This window comes from Fukomys damarensis, unplaced genomic scaffold (assembly GCF_012274545.1).
Source record: "Fukomys damarensis isolate Sample0158 unplaced genomic scaffold, DMR_v1.0_HiC HiC_scaffold_13, whole genome shotgun sequence".
NCBI lineage: Eukaryota > Metazoa > Chordata > Mammalia > Rodentia > Bathyergidae > Fukomys > Fukomys damarensis.
This window is the reverse complement of record NW_022900925.1, coordinates 14,542,550-14,555,324: the sequence shown is the minus strand read 5'-3', so window position 1 is coordinate 14,555,324 and position 12,775 is coordinate 14,542,550. Positions and strand designations below refer to the sequence as shown.

The window sequence follows — 12,775 nt, the reverse complement described above, 5'->3', positions numbered from 1 at the left end:
AAAAAAAAAAAAAAAAAAAAAAAAAAAAAAAAAAAAAGTTGGGTTGAAGGTATACCTCAGTGATAGGGCACTTACCTAGGATATGCCTGTGTTTTATCTCCAGCACTGGTGGAAGGAGAAAGATAGCAGGCCAGTCCCAGAAGGCATGGTTATAAATGATAGGTCTATATATATTACTGTCCTTGAAGACCTTCTAGTAGAACAAAATGTTCAATGAAGATACTAAATTGATGATCCTGACCCTGTGTAGGGATAGACCAGTGATGAACCTTTTAGAGCTTTCAGTAATAAACAGCCCACTGTGGCATACATGCTGTAGGTTGACTACCACTAGCCTAGGCACTGTTTTGTTTTTGATACCGGGGGTTGAACTCAGGTCCTTGCACTTGTGAGGCAGGTGGCAGAACCACTGAGCTAAATCACCAGCCTGTTTCTGTTTGTTTTTTTGTGACAGGGTCTCACTATGTAGTTGAGACTGACCTGGAACTATGTAGCCCAGGCTGGTCTTGATCTCACAGCGATCTTCCTGTCTCAGCCTCCCGAGTGCAAGTGTACAGGGGTGCGCCACCACACCCAGTTAAAAACTTTGTTTTTGGGCCAGGGATTTAGCTCAGCGGTTCGGTGGCCTGCCTTGCAAGCGCAAGGACCCGAGTTCAATCCCCAGTACCAAAAAAAAAAAAAAGAAAGAAAAGAAAAACTTTATTTTTAACAAAGTTTAAAAAAATGAAATAATTGCCAGGCATGGTGGTAGACACCTGTAATCCCAGCACTCAGGAGGCTGAGACAGGAAGATCGCTATGAGATCAAGACCAGCCTGGGCTACATAGTGAGTTCCAGGTCAGTCTCAACTACATAGTGAGACCCTGTCTCAAAAAAACAAACAAAAACAATAATAATAAATTAAAAAATAAAAAATGAAATAATTGAAATGTTACAATAGAAGGGCTGAGGGTATAGCTCAGTGGTAGAGCACTTGGCTAGCATGCATCAAGCCTTGGGTTTGCGCCACAGCACCACAAAAACAAAATAAAAGATGAAATATAAAAAAGCTTACAAGATAAGGGTATAGACTATTTCTGCATAGCTGTACAGTGTTTGTATTTTTTTAATTGAGTTTATTGGTACATTTTAGGTATACAGTACAGTTACATTCATTATTGGGATCTTGTACCTTTACATGACAGGTCTTGGTTCTCATTTTTTCCCCTTGTGTTTCTATTTTAAATCACAAAAGTCAAAAGGTTAAGAAAAATTTAAGTTTATAGAGTAAGCTACATTAAGCTGTTAATTTATTGAAGAAAAGTACTTTTTATAAGCTTAATGTGGCTTAAAGTATACAGTGACATTTACAATAGTATACTGTCCTTGGCCTTCATACTTAGTCACCACTCACCCAGAACAACTTCTATTCCTGCAAGCTACAATCATGGTAAGTGCCCTAATTGGTATATGATTTTTACCTTACACTATATTTTTACTGTACCCTTTGTTTATATACACAAGTACCAACCATTATAATTGCCTACAGTATTCTCTTTAGTACAGTAACATGCTGTGCAGGTTTTTAGCATAAAATAGGCAAGTTTGTGTTAAGTATACTCTATGATGTTCACACAAGGAAACTGCCTAATGATGCATTTCTTAGAACATACCCCTGTTGCAAAGCAGTGCATGAGTGTACATGAGTTCACCATCCCTCTTTTCCAGATTCGTGGTGCCCTTAATGCCATCCGAGGATTAATTCCTGCCACTTTAGAAGGGAAGCCCAAAGCTGTTGTTACTCATAGCAGTGGAAACCATGGCCAGGCTCTCACCTATGCTGCCAAATTGGAAGGTACTTGATTAATTTTTCAGGTTACTGGGTAGAATTATCAGGAAAAAGAAAATTACCCTTGATTTCAGTAGGAAAGGTGATACAGGAATTTCTAAAGGAGTCCCTATCTGATTACAAGCAAACTGAAAAGTTTTTATGCTAAATTCTCTTAACATGTTTTTCCTCTCCCAGGGATTCCTGCTTATATTGTGGTGCCCCAAGCAGCTCCTAACTGTAAAAAACTGGCAATAAAAGCCTATGGAGCCTCCATAATATACAGTGAACAGAGTGATGAGGTAAGGAGGAAAGCAGTTTTCAGTACTATTATTATTAGTAGTAGTAGTACCAGGAACCGAATTTTGCACTTGTGAAGCAGTGGCACCATGGAGCTAAGTTACAGCCCTGTTCTCTTAACAGCTTCATCTGACCAACTGTGTGCTTCCTACCTCACTGGACCCTTCTCAGGCTGTTTTCTCTTCACTCGTTAGCATACCCAACTTTTTTGCATTCACTCGAGATGACCTCATTAATTTTAGTTTAAAGTAACACCTATACTCAATCCCAGTCCTGGTCTCTCCCCTTACCCCCATACTTGCTTAACAGCTAATGAACTTTCCTACTTGGTCATATTCAGAGGACTCCCAAAGCTATTATGTCGAAAAACAAACTCCTGATCTTACTCCCCACCTGCTCCCCTTCCAAAGTCTTCCTCATCTCAGTACATGGCAGTATTTATCCTAGTTGCTCAAGCAAAGATTTTTTGGTAACTCTCACACCTCACACCCAAATCTGTCCTACTTTCAAAATATGTCCATAATCCATCTACTGTTAACAGCTTCTACCATTTCCACCTTGATTCACACCAGCTTCATTCTTCACGTAGATTTAGTAACCTAAATGGTTTTTGCTTTCACCCTCACCCTTTAGCCTGTAGCTTGTTTTCAAGAACAATCAGAGCTACCCATTTAGTAAGTCAGAACTCTTCTCTTGCAAATCAAATCCTCTCTTCACTTCCTACCTCATACACAGTGAAAACCAGAATTTGTTTTTTGAGATAAGGTCTTGCTATGTAGCCCAGGCTGGCCTCAAATTCATGGTCCTGCCTCAGCCTCCTGAGGGCTAGGATTACAAGGATGTGCCACCACACCCTTAGGATTTTTATTTGGTGTTGCATGATTTGATTTGGGACTAAACCCAGGGTCCTGCATATTCTTCCCACTAAGCTACAGCCCCCACCAAACCAAAGTTCTTGAATTATCTAAGTCCTAGATGCCCATTTCCAGCTTTCTGACCTAACAATTATTGTCCTCAAACACTCCATGCCAGTCAGCACTTAATCAGCTCCTCCAAAAGGTTAACCACTCCTACCTTGCAGTCTTAGCACTTGCTGTTATCACCTCTTTGGAATATTCTGCAGAATCCACAATAGTTGTTCATTCTGTAATTTGTTGACTTACAAGAGGCCCTTCTTGGTCAGCCTCTACTATACTCACTATTTAGACATACACCACACATTTACTTATATCCCACTTCTAAGAATATAACCCTCATGGGCCAGGGATTTAGTTCAGTGGTTGTACAAGGACCTGAGTTTGATCCCCAGTACCAGAAATATAAGAATAATCCTCTTGAGAACAGGATAGATATATTTTGTTTACTGCCTTATCTATCCAGTGACTAAAAGTCTGACAAAAAGCAAATGGTCAATAAACTGTTAAATGACTGAAACTTTTTTAGAATACTAAATGCAAATTAAGTTTCTGTACTCTTAGTCTAGAGAAAAGGTTACAAAAAGAATTATGGAAGAAACAGAAGGGATCCTGGTACATCCCAACCAAGAGCCTGCAGTAATAGCTGGGCAAGGGACAATTGCCCTAGAAGTGCTGAACCAGGTAAAACAGCCTAATTAGTTCTTCCTATTCCTTTAACTACTGGTAAAGCTGTTTGGCTATAGGTTCAACTATTTTATGTGTAGATATTAGGTTTACTAATTCACCTATTTGTATTTTTACTAAAGGTTCCCTTGGTGGATGCACTGGTGGTACCTGTAGGGGGAGGAGGAATGGTTGCTGGAATAGCAGTTACAGTTAAGGTGAGAAAACAGCTTCTGACAGACTTCCTGCTTTAGGCACAGAGGATATATTTACATCATGGTGCACTGTGGATACTTGCTCAGCATCCCTCAAACTGCCATTCTTTCCCATCATCTCTTGGAACCTGAGATGCAGAGCCCTCTGTGCTTTACTACTCTTCTCCATCCATGACTTTACAGTGTCATTAACATTGAATGATACCTTCAGTTTCTCCCAAATCCATTTCACCAAACTATTATCCACGATAGGAACTACCCTTCCTCAATTATCAGAACCAGTTGTGATACAACTAAAGCCGGTATTAAACATACAATTTATTTTATAAAGTGCTTGAAGGTCATATTTTTGTTACATCTGTCAAAGAGAAGACACAAGTAGAGAGGTATTATCTATTTAAGGTATCACATAGCAATGGTTAGTTGTAATGTGTTTAATATTACTCTTCTCAGGCTCTGAAACCTACTGTAAAGGTATATGCTGCTGAACCCCTGAATGCAGATGACTGCTACCAGTCCAAACTGAAAGGGGAATTGACCCCCAATACTTATACTCCAGAAACTGTAGCAGATGGTGTCAAATCCAGCATTGGCACAAACACCTGGCCTATCATAAGGGACCTTGTGGATGATGTCTTCACTGTTACAGAGGATGAAATTAAGGTAAAGACTCCAACAGGAATAGAAGTAAAAATAGTGCAGTCACTAAGGCAAAAAAAAAAAGTTCCTTAATACAGTTCCTTCTGTTAAGAGAAAGAACTGATCCACAGGGCTTTAACTAGGTGACTTCATCACATGCGGGAGAGTGCCCTATATGTATTACGACAAACCTTTTGAAAGTCTTAGGTAGGGTGAAAGCTGTATGTGTGCTTCATTGGCAAGCATACATACATAGCAACATGAAAAAGCCAGACTGAGCATATGTTCTTTATGGGCCTTTAGAATTGAACCTACTAGACTCTTGTCCTTCCCTTACTTCTTATCCATTTTTCCTTTTGTACCAACAGTATGCAACCCAGCTTGTGTGGGAGAGGATGAAACTACTCATTGAACCTACAGCTGGAGTTGGAGTGGCTGCTGTGCTGTCTCACAACTTTCAAACAGTTTCTCCAGAAGTAAAGAACATTTGTATTGTTCTAAGTGGTGGAAATGTAGATTTAACCTCCCTAACTTGGGTGAAGCCAGCTGAAAGACCAGGTCCTTATTAGCCATTCATTTATGTAAAATGAAGAGATATGATTGTCTCTAGATACATGAAATTGTTTTCCACATTCCGTTCTTAGTTTCCAAAATGTTAACGAGAATATATATTTCAGTAAGATTTAACAGGTTTTTTGTTTTTTTGTTTTGTTTTGTTTTTTTCGGCAATGGGGATCGAACTCAGGTCTTTGTGCTTGCCAGGAAGGCAGCAGAACTACTGAGCTAAATCTCCGGCCTAATAGGTTTTTTTAAACTACGTTGTAGTAGAAAAACTTCCATACTTAACTGAGATATTTGTTAGGTAAAAAAAAAAAAAGTCTTCTGTAAACAGGGCAGCCAAATGATAGGATAACACAGAAACTACAAACTGCCCCATTACATCCTATAGGCGCCCATCCTGGAAGTGCTAGCGGGCAGCAATAAGGCAGAATCCATTATTCCATGTCCACTTCAGGCATTGTTGAAGAAATCTCACTTTTCACCCAAGGTACTGGTTCTGGTACATATGGATCATAAGTCCATTTAGGGAAAACTCGTTTATAGAGGTTCATCAGTACTGTGTCCTGAGATTTTAGTTTCCCATCAAATGTACATTTCATGTGGCCATGGGTACCTAGAAAGAAAACACCATATTGGCAAAATTAAAAGTAGAAAATTTTTGGGCCAGGGATTTAGCTCAGTGGTTCCATCACTTGCCTCACAAGGCACAATATCCCGAGTTCAATCCGTTGTAAAAAAAAAAAAAAAAAAAAAAAAATGCTGGGAATATAGCTCAGTACAAAGTCTCTGGGGTCAATCCTTAATACCACAAAATTAATCAGTTTTTAAAAACCATTTTCCATTTCCTGTTTTTATTTTTTACTACATGTTTATAGTACATAATGATTACATTCCTCACAAGGAGTTGGCACACACATAATATATCTTAACTCTTTACCTCCTTCCCCTTTCCTCCCTCCATCTCTTGGCCCCCTTTCCCATTTACAAAAAAATACATCTACCTATTTCCCATTACTTTTACTTTACTTTTATAATTAAAAATAAAAAGGGTAAGGGTTATAACTCAGTGATCAAGGACTTGCCTTTGCCCTTGGTTCTTTCCCAAGTGTATATGGGGGTGGGTGTTAAAGCAGTGAGCTTCAAACCCAATCAATGGTCCTTTGATCACACTAGAGAAGTATAGATGAGGTCCCCAAAGCCCACGTTCCCTTACCTAACGGCTCCTTGATGTGTCCCCTACGGCCCCACTTTGTCCTTAGTTCCACTGGTTTAAACCACAGGACATCCTCTTGTAAAAGAGAGAAGAACAAGATAAATTTACCCACAAATACAAACCCAGCCATCATATCACAAAGACAATCAGATCCCATCTTCTTCATAACCTACCTCTACTAAAGAACATGTAACGCACAACTGCCATCTTAGTAAAAATTTTGAAAGGATGACCACTCAGAACAACTCTCTTGATGACCATTCTGTCCGGATCCACTGACAACAGATGCCCTGTAGCAATAAGGCTGTGCATTCCTAAAAGGGGAGAGGAAAGCAGCTATTCAGGTATCTACAGGCTCATGGATTGATCTAGTCCATTTAAAGACAGTTCATATATAAGATTTTCTTGAAGAAACCTTAAAATTGCTATGCACTATGGTCTGTTCCTGTTTCCATAGCAAAGATAGCTAAATGATATTCCTACTGAGCCCCAAACCTATCCTAAATATAGCACCCTGAACAGATCTACTGATTGATTAAGAGTTATAAACCACAGAAAATCAAGTTTATCATCTCTGGCTTGTAACTGGGAGGCTGAGATTGGTATATTCTGAAAACCTTCATTACCTTTACCATTTGGCTCTCAAATAAAAATACAGAAATAAAAAGTGATAATCCTATTAAGGTTATGAGCCTGTTCACTCACATTAATTCAACTCACCATTGCTTTTCTGCTTGAAAAGCAGCACAGATGCAGGAGGAAAAGTAATTGGTGCATATACTGTTGCCACGAAGGCCGCATCAGCAGTCAGAAATCTCTGAAATTTGTGTTTATCTGCTGTTTACGGTAAAGGTTAAAAAATTTTTTTGAGTGAGAAACCATGGGAAAAAACCACATCACTGCACCACCCTCCGCCAGTATTGGGGGATTGAACCCAGGCCTCACACATGCTAGCCAAGCACCCAGCTACATCCCAAGCCCAACTGCCAAACTGCAACTCAAACCGAAAGTTTGTGTTCTTTGCCCCATTAATTCTTAAAAATGTTTCAAATTTCAGTACTACTAAATATAACCCAGTTCTATAAGTCATTTTTAAACTAGAGATAGACATCTTGGGGACCAAATTGTTTTGTTTTGTTTTTTTGGTACCGGGGATCGAACCCAGGTCCTTGTGCTTGCAAGGCAGGCAGTAGAACCACTGAGCTAATTCCCTGGTCTGGGGACCAAATTTTAATTGGATTTCAAAAAGCTCTTCAGATTGATTCTGGTGCCTATCACCCCTACTTCATTTGAGAATCAGTGCTTTATTGAGACTCCCTCTGCTAAATCATCATCAGTGCTTAGTCTTGAGCAGGTACTGGCAAAGAGCTGGGTAATAAAACTTATCCAGAGGACCATTAATGCTGCTGTCATCTTTCTCCTGCCACTGCTAAAGGCTCAATGGAGTTAAGTGATCTTCAAAAGCTACCAAATTAGTGGGCAACACATCTTACTATTCCTACTAAGCACAATCATTTTTGCTAAATAAATGTTCCTAGCTACCACCTGGCAAATTCTCTAGTCTCACACCTTCAAACTCACACACCCAGTTCTGGGCCACACTCTGCCTCTATTACTTCATGATAGCACTGGCCACCAGATACCAAGTTCCTATACTAACACATCCTTTTTCATAAAGCTGCTGACTCTGATTCAAAATCTACTGGAACAAATAAATACTCATGCCAAAGAAGCCTCAGTAATAGAGGTTGCATCACGGCAATGCTTCAGATAGGTTCAGACATTATGAATAAAAACATCATTGGCTCCTAAGTCAGAGTATTGAAAATACCTATAACCAAGAGTTTCAAAGTTTGAAACTATTCTGTACCTTCCCCACCCACTGTCCCACTAAGAATCAGTTTCCTAAAAGAGAGTAAAATGGACAAGAACCCAGAAGCTTCCCCACTACTAACCCGCAGTGTGCTGAGAGAATAAAGGTGAGGCTCGGAAGCGTCTGAATCCACAGTGGAAGATCAGTTCCTCTTTGGCTTTCACAGGCTCAGTATTGCCAGGGCTCCGGCTCACCACCATGTTCAATACTGACATCTAAGGACCAAGAAAGAAAAATTTCATGGACTAGGACTGCAACACCCTAACCTGAAATAAGGCAAAATCACACAAAGCAAACAGTAAAAACAGACAATGCTAATTCACAGTAAATGGTAAATGATGGGACATAGATTTATCCTTTAGCAAGAACTGGCATTAGAGATGAACATGGGTTGATAGAGATTTCATGAACCCTCTTAAGCTAGCTTACCTTCCAGCGTCTAACATGAAAAAAGGTCAATACCTGCCACAAAATCATCAGCCTCCAAATCATTCACTCACCATACATCTGCAAAACCACTCATTGAAGCCTTTTTCCTCAACCAACTCATACTGACCAAACTTCAGAACTGTCACGTACTCAATGGGCATGACTACCAGCTACCTAGAGAAGAGAGATCTGCACCTTGGCATAAGCCTCTATTTATTTCTTTGTTTATTTTTGGTACTGGGGATCAAGCTTGCAAGGCACATGTCTGAACCACTGAGCTAAATCCTGGCCCATAAAGATTTATTTTTAAGGCTGCTAGCTCTTATTCAAAATCTGAAAAACATACTTATCTCAGAGAAGTCTCAGAATGACAAAAAGACTGCATCACTAAGATGCTTCAGACAGGTTCAGACATTTTGGGTTAAAACCATCATTGACTTCACTTTTGTTCTTTGATTCCTAAAATCATGATGACTCATTTTGCATCCCATTGAGTAAGATGTCATGAATGGGTTGCAAGATGTCATGAATGTCTTAACTCCTCATTCTCACAAGACTTAAACTTACCTTCTGTTCATGAGGTAGCAAAGAAAATACAATCAAGGGTGTTCCTTGCCTGAAGTCCCCAACCACTGAGACAGGGACTTCCGAGACATGAAGTGTGACGTACCAGCCAACCTACCAGAAAGAAGTAGAAAACAATCAGTATTCTCCTAAAGACCCAATGATGATGAAACATTTCTCCAAATGCATTAAAAGTCTTTCAGACTACCCTAAAAACCGCTCTTACCCTTCAAATTGCTTTTCACAGACACCCCAACTTCTTCAGTTAACAGCTGATGCCTTTGTTCCTCATATCACTTTGGGGGGGGATTTGAGACAGGGTCTCATACATAGTTGAGACTGACCTGGAACTCACTATGTAGCCCAGGCTGGTCTTGAACTCACAGCGATCCTCCTGCCTCAGCCTCCCAAGTGCTGGGATTATAGGCGTGCGCCACCACACCCGGCTGTCCTCACATCACTCTTATCCATGACTTTGTGGTTCCCCGAATTCAATTATAAACAGCACCAAACTAAATTAAGTACTCTCATACAGCACCAAGTAGTAAATAGACTGTAGGGTGGACAAGGAAAGTCAAATAAATACCTCAGCTCCTTCAGCCTCTTTTTCCTCAATCTCTTTAAAGACACGTCTCCTGGAATTAGTAAAGTTCTGAAACTGAAAGATACGAGCATAATCTCGAGGCAGGTTTTCCTTAGGATCCCATGGAGATGTCCGAAAGCTCTTGAGGCCTCTGTATTTCTGAAATCTAAAATACAGGAGACTTTAAAAGAAACTAAAAAATTATACGGTGCTATACAAGGCTCATATCACTTCTAAACTATCATTGTAGTTTAAAAGAACTCAAAATACACAATCATCTATATCTTCATACCTCTATTTTTGTGCTTCTCTTCAAACATTATACTTAAACATTAGCTTCTATAGGAAGTGTTTGCTAAATTAACCTTAGTAGTTCTCCTTCATTAGAATCCTGTACCAGTTTGTACCAGTCTACAACATGATTATAAATGAGTTTCCCATAGGCATGTTACCTTTCCACATAGAATGTTAGCTTTCAGGAGCAAGGACAGTATGTTTTTTCTTTTGCATCACATGAACATAAGTCTGTCTCACAGAAGTTTTAAATAAAAGTTTGTTTAAACTTCAACTTGTTGACTAACCGAATTCTAGCAGCCACATCACGGGGTGTGTCCATTTCATCTGGAAACATCTCTTCTAGTCTTTCTTGTTTGTATTTTTCTAACATTTTTTCCTCAGCCTCTTCATCCATTTTCTCATCATACAGATCATCACGCACAGACTCCCCTATTGTCATAGTTTCACAATCTTCCTCCTCTTCACTACTCTCATCCTGTAAAATAATACATTATCCTATAGTTACTTCAAAAACCCCCACCTACTGCTACCCTAAAGACCATTAAGCTAAGAAGAAAACAATTTTACTAAACATCCAGCCCAACAAATATAGACTCTAATGAAGACTGAGTCATAAATCAGAAGACTTAGCCAGGCATAGTGGCCCATACCTGTAATTATAGCACTTGGGAGGCTGAGGAAGGGTTCCCCCAAGTCTGAGGCCAACCTGCACTACACAGTGTATTCAAGGGCCAGCCTGAATTACATAGTGAGACCCTGTCTCAAAAAACAAAAACAGCTGGGCATGGTGGCACATGCCTGTAATCCCAGCACTTGGGAGACTGAGGCAGGAGGATTGCTCTGAGTTCAAGACCAGCCTGGACTACATAGTGAGTTCCAGGGCAGCCTCAACTACATAGTGAGACCCTGTCTCAAAAAAAAAAGAAAAACAAAACAAAACAAAACCAAAACCATCTCTCTAAAGTCAGGATTGCATGATGGTCCACATCTATAACCCTAGCACTCTTGGGAGATTTAAGCAGAAGGATTTTGAGTTCGAGTCTAGACTGGGCAATTTAGCAACTCAGTGAGATCCTATCTCAAATGAAAAATGAAAAGGTCTGGGAAAAATAGCTCAGTAAGAAGGCCCTGAGTTTAATCCCTAGCACAACAAAAATAAAAAATAAAAGGAGTGTATTTTGCCTTATGTTTAGAGCAGTATATGCAAGTAGCCCGAGAGTCTATTGCCTTACCTGAGACTCCTCTTCCATAAAATTCTCATGTTCTGTATCATCATAGTCATCTCCTTCCCCAGAACTTTCACCACCTTCATCTAAAATCCATTCAGCTTGGTAACTGGATGTTCCTTTGGGGACCTTCTTCACCAGCTTGGAGCTTTCCTTCAAGTCTATAAAAGCATAAGCGAGTGAGTTTTGTTATCTCCTTCCCCCCATCACTCGGTTTTCTCAACTAGCAAGACACTAGATATTGCTGCGAATATGGGAAAGTAGCAGATGCCATGAACAGAACAGAACACTCCCAAATCTAATTTAGCTGTCTCACAATTAGCAATGCACATTTAAGTAAAATCTACATTGGAGCCAAAGTTGTTTATCTGCTCACTGTAAAACAGTAACAGGGGTAATTCTGAGAAATAGAGCAAAGCTGTATCCTATGTTTGCTTAGTACAAACATCATACAGCATTTGGGGGTAAGAGAGAACTACTACTATGACCTCATTCCACTACCCTATAGGTGCGAGCAGCTAACCTGTGAATAGCTAGACAAAACCCCCAATTTCAGGTCAATGAATAACAAGTTTGTCGCTACCAACCCTTTGCCTCACTCAGCTCCTCCTCAGTGGGCCACGTTTGCTCTCCATCCATTGGGTCTGGGATAACCTCTGTTTGCAAAGACTCCTGTCTGCCAGGGTCTGCCTTCATTAAGACCTTGAGATCTTCTTCCATATCAGCTACAACTTCTGTAGCACAAATCTGAAAACCAAAAGAGGCACTGGCCAAACATTAAACAAGAATCTACTAGATCTAACTTCCAGACATATCAGTCATTATATAGATTGCATGAAACAGTCAAAACCTGTAAAAATTTTGCAAATGGGCATTTCCTAGCATTCTTACTCTACACCCCCACTTGGCTTCTGAGGCCTTTTATAATCTGCTTATTACATTCCTTACTTCTAGTAAGCTACTTTCTTCAAAATTCTAAAAAACTCTATCACTGTGCAGAGTTCTCATTGTCTCTATCGTCAAACACATTCTTTCATTTTTTTGAGATAGGGTCTCATTATGTAGTTGAGAACGACCTGGAACTCACTATGCAGTTCAGATTGCCTGGAACTCACTTGTGCAGCCCACGGTGGTCACCAACTCACAATGATTCTCCTGTCTCAGCCTCCAGAGTGCTTGGATTACAGTCATGTGCTGCTACCATGTATTGTCTCTATCGTCAAACACATTCTTTCATTTTTTTGAGATAGGGTCTCATTATGTAGTTGAGAACGACCTGGAACTCACTATGCAGTTCAGATTGCCTGGAACTCACTTGTGCAGCCCACGGTGGTCACCAACTCACAATGATTCTCCTGTCTCAGCCTCCAGAGTGCTTGGATTACAGTCATGTGCTGCTACCATGTCCAACTGTTTTCCTAATTTTTCTTTTTCTTTCTTTTTTTTTTTTTTTTTTTTTTTTTTTTGTGAGCAGTGTCCTTTTTTGGG

At 39.9% G+C, this 12,775-nt stretch overlaps 2 protein-coding genes and 2 non-coding genes across 10 annotated transcripts in view; 1 reads left to right on the top strand and 3 right to left on the bottom strand.

The window, feature by feature from the left end:
* Positions 1-5,127, top strand: part of Srr (serine racemase) — a 20,931-nt gene extending 15,804 nt beyond the window's left edge. For all 7 annotated transcript variants that reach the window (XM_010642139.2, XM_010642136.3, XM_010642135.3 and 4 more), the window contains 6 exons: positions 1,708-1,834; positions 2,006-2,109; positions 3,586-3,705; positions 3,831-3,905; positions 4,356-4,565; positions 4,910-5,127. In XM_010642139.2, coding sequence (XP_010640441.1) covers positions 1,708-1,834; positions 2,006-2,109; positions 3,586-3,705; positions 3,831-3,905; positions 4,356-4,565; positions 4,910-5,110 — 837 coding nt within the window. In that variant the 3' untranslated portion in view covers positions 5,111-5,127. The remainder of the gene's footprint in view (positions 1-1,707; positions 1,835-2,005; positions 2,110-3,585; positions 3,706-3,830; positions 3,906-4,355; positions 4,566-4,909) is intronic.
* Positions 1,486-12,775, bottom strand: part of Tsr1 (TSR1 ribosome maturation factor) — a 15,360-nt gene continuing 4,070 nt past the window's right edge. Inside the window, exons 6-15 of the mRNA XM_010642140.3 lie at positions 11,875-12,034; positions 11,294-11,448; positions 10,346-10,536; positions 9,768-9,930; positions 9,185-9,295; positions 8,271-8,403; positions 7,036-7,152; positions 6,489-6,629; positions 6,316-6,390; positions 1,486-5,715 (exon numbers count right to left, since the gene is read on the bottom strand). Coding sequence (XP_010640442.1) covers positions 5,537-5,715; positions 6,316-6,390; positions 6,489-6,629; positions 7,036-7,152; positions 8,271-8,403; positions 9,185-9,295; positions 9,768-9,930; positions 10,346-10,536; positions 11,294-11,448; positions 11,875-12,034 — 1,425 coding nt within the window. The 3' untranslated portion in view covers positions 1,486-5,536. The remainder of the gene's footprint in view (positions 5,716-6,315; positions 6,391-6,488; positions 6,630-7,035; positions 7,153-8,270; positions 8,404-9,184; positions 9,296-9,767; positions 9,931-10,345; positions 10,537-11,293; positions 11,449-11,874; positions 12,035-12,775) is intronic.
* LOC117285916 lies at positions 8,038-8,128 on the bottom strand. The gene has a single exon (XR_004517047.1). It is a non-coding gene; the product is annotated as a small nucleolar RNA SNORD91 family (small nucleolar RNA).
* On the bottom strand, positions 8,967-9,062 carry LOC117285915. The gene has a single exon (XR_004517046.1). It is a non-coding gene; the product is annotated as a small nucleolar RNA SNORD91 family (small nucleolar RNA).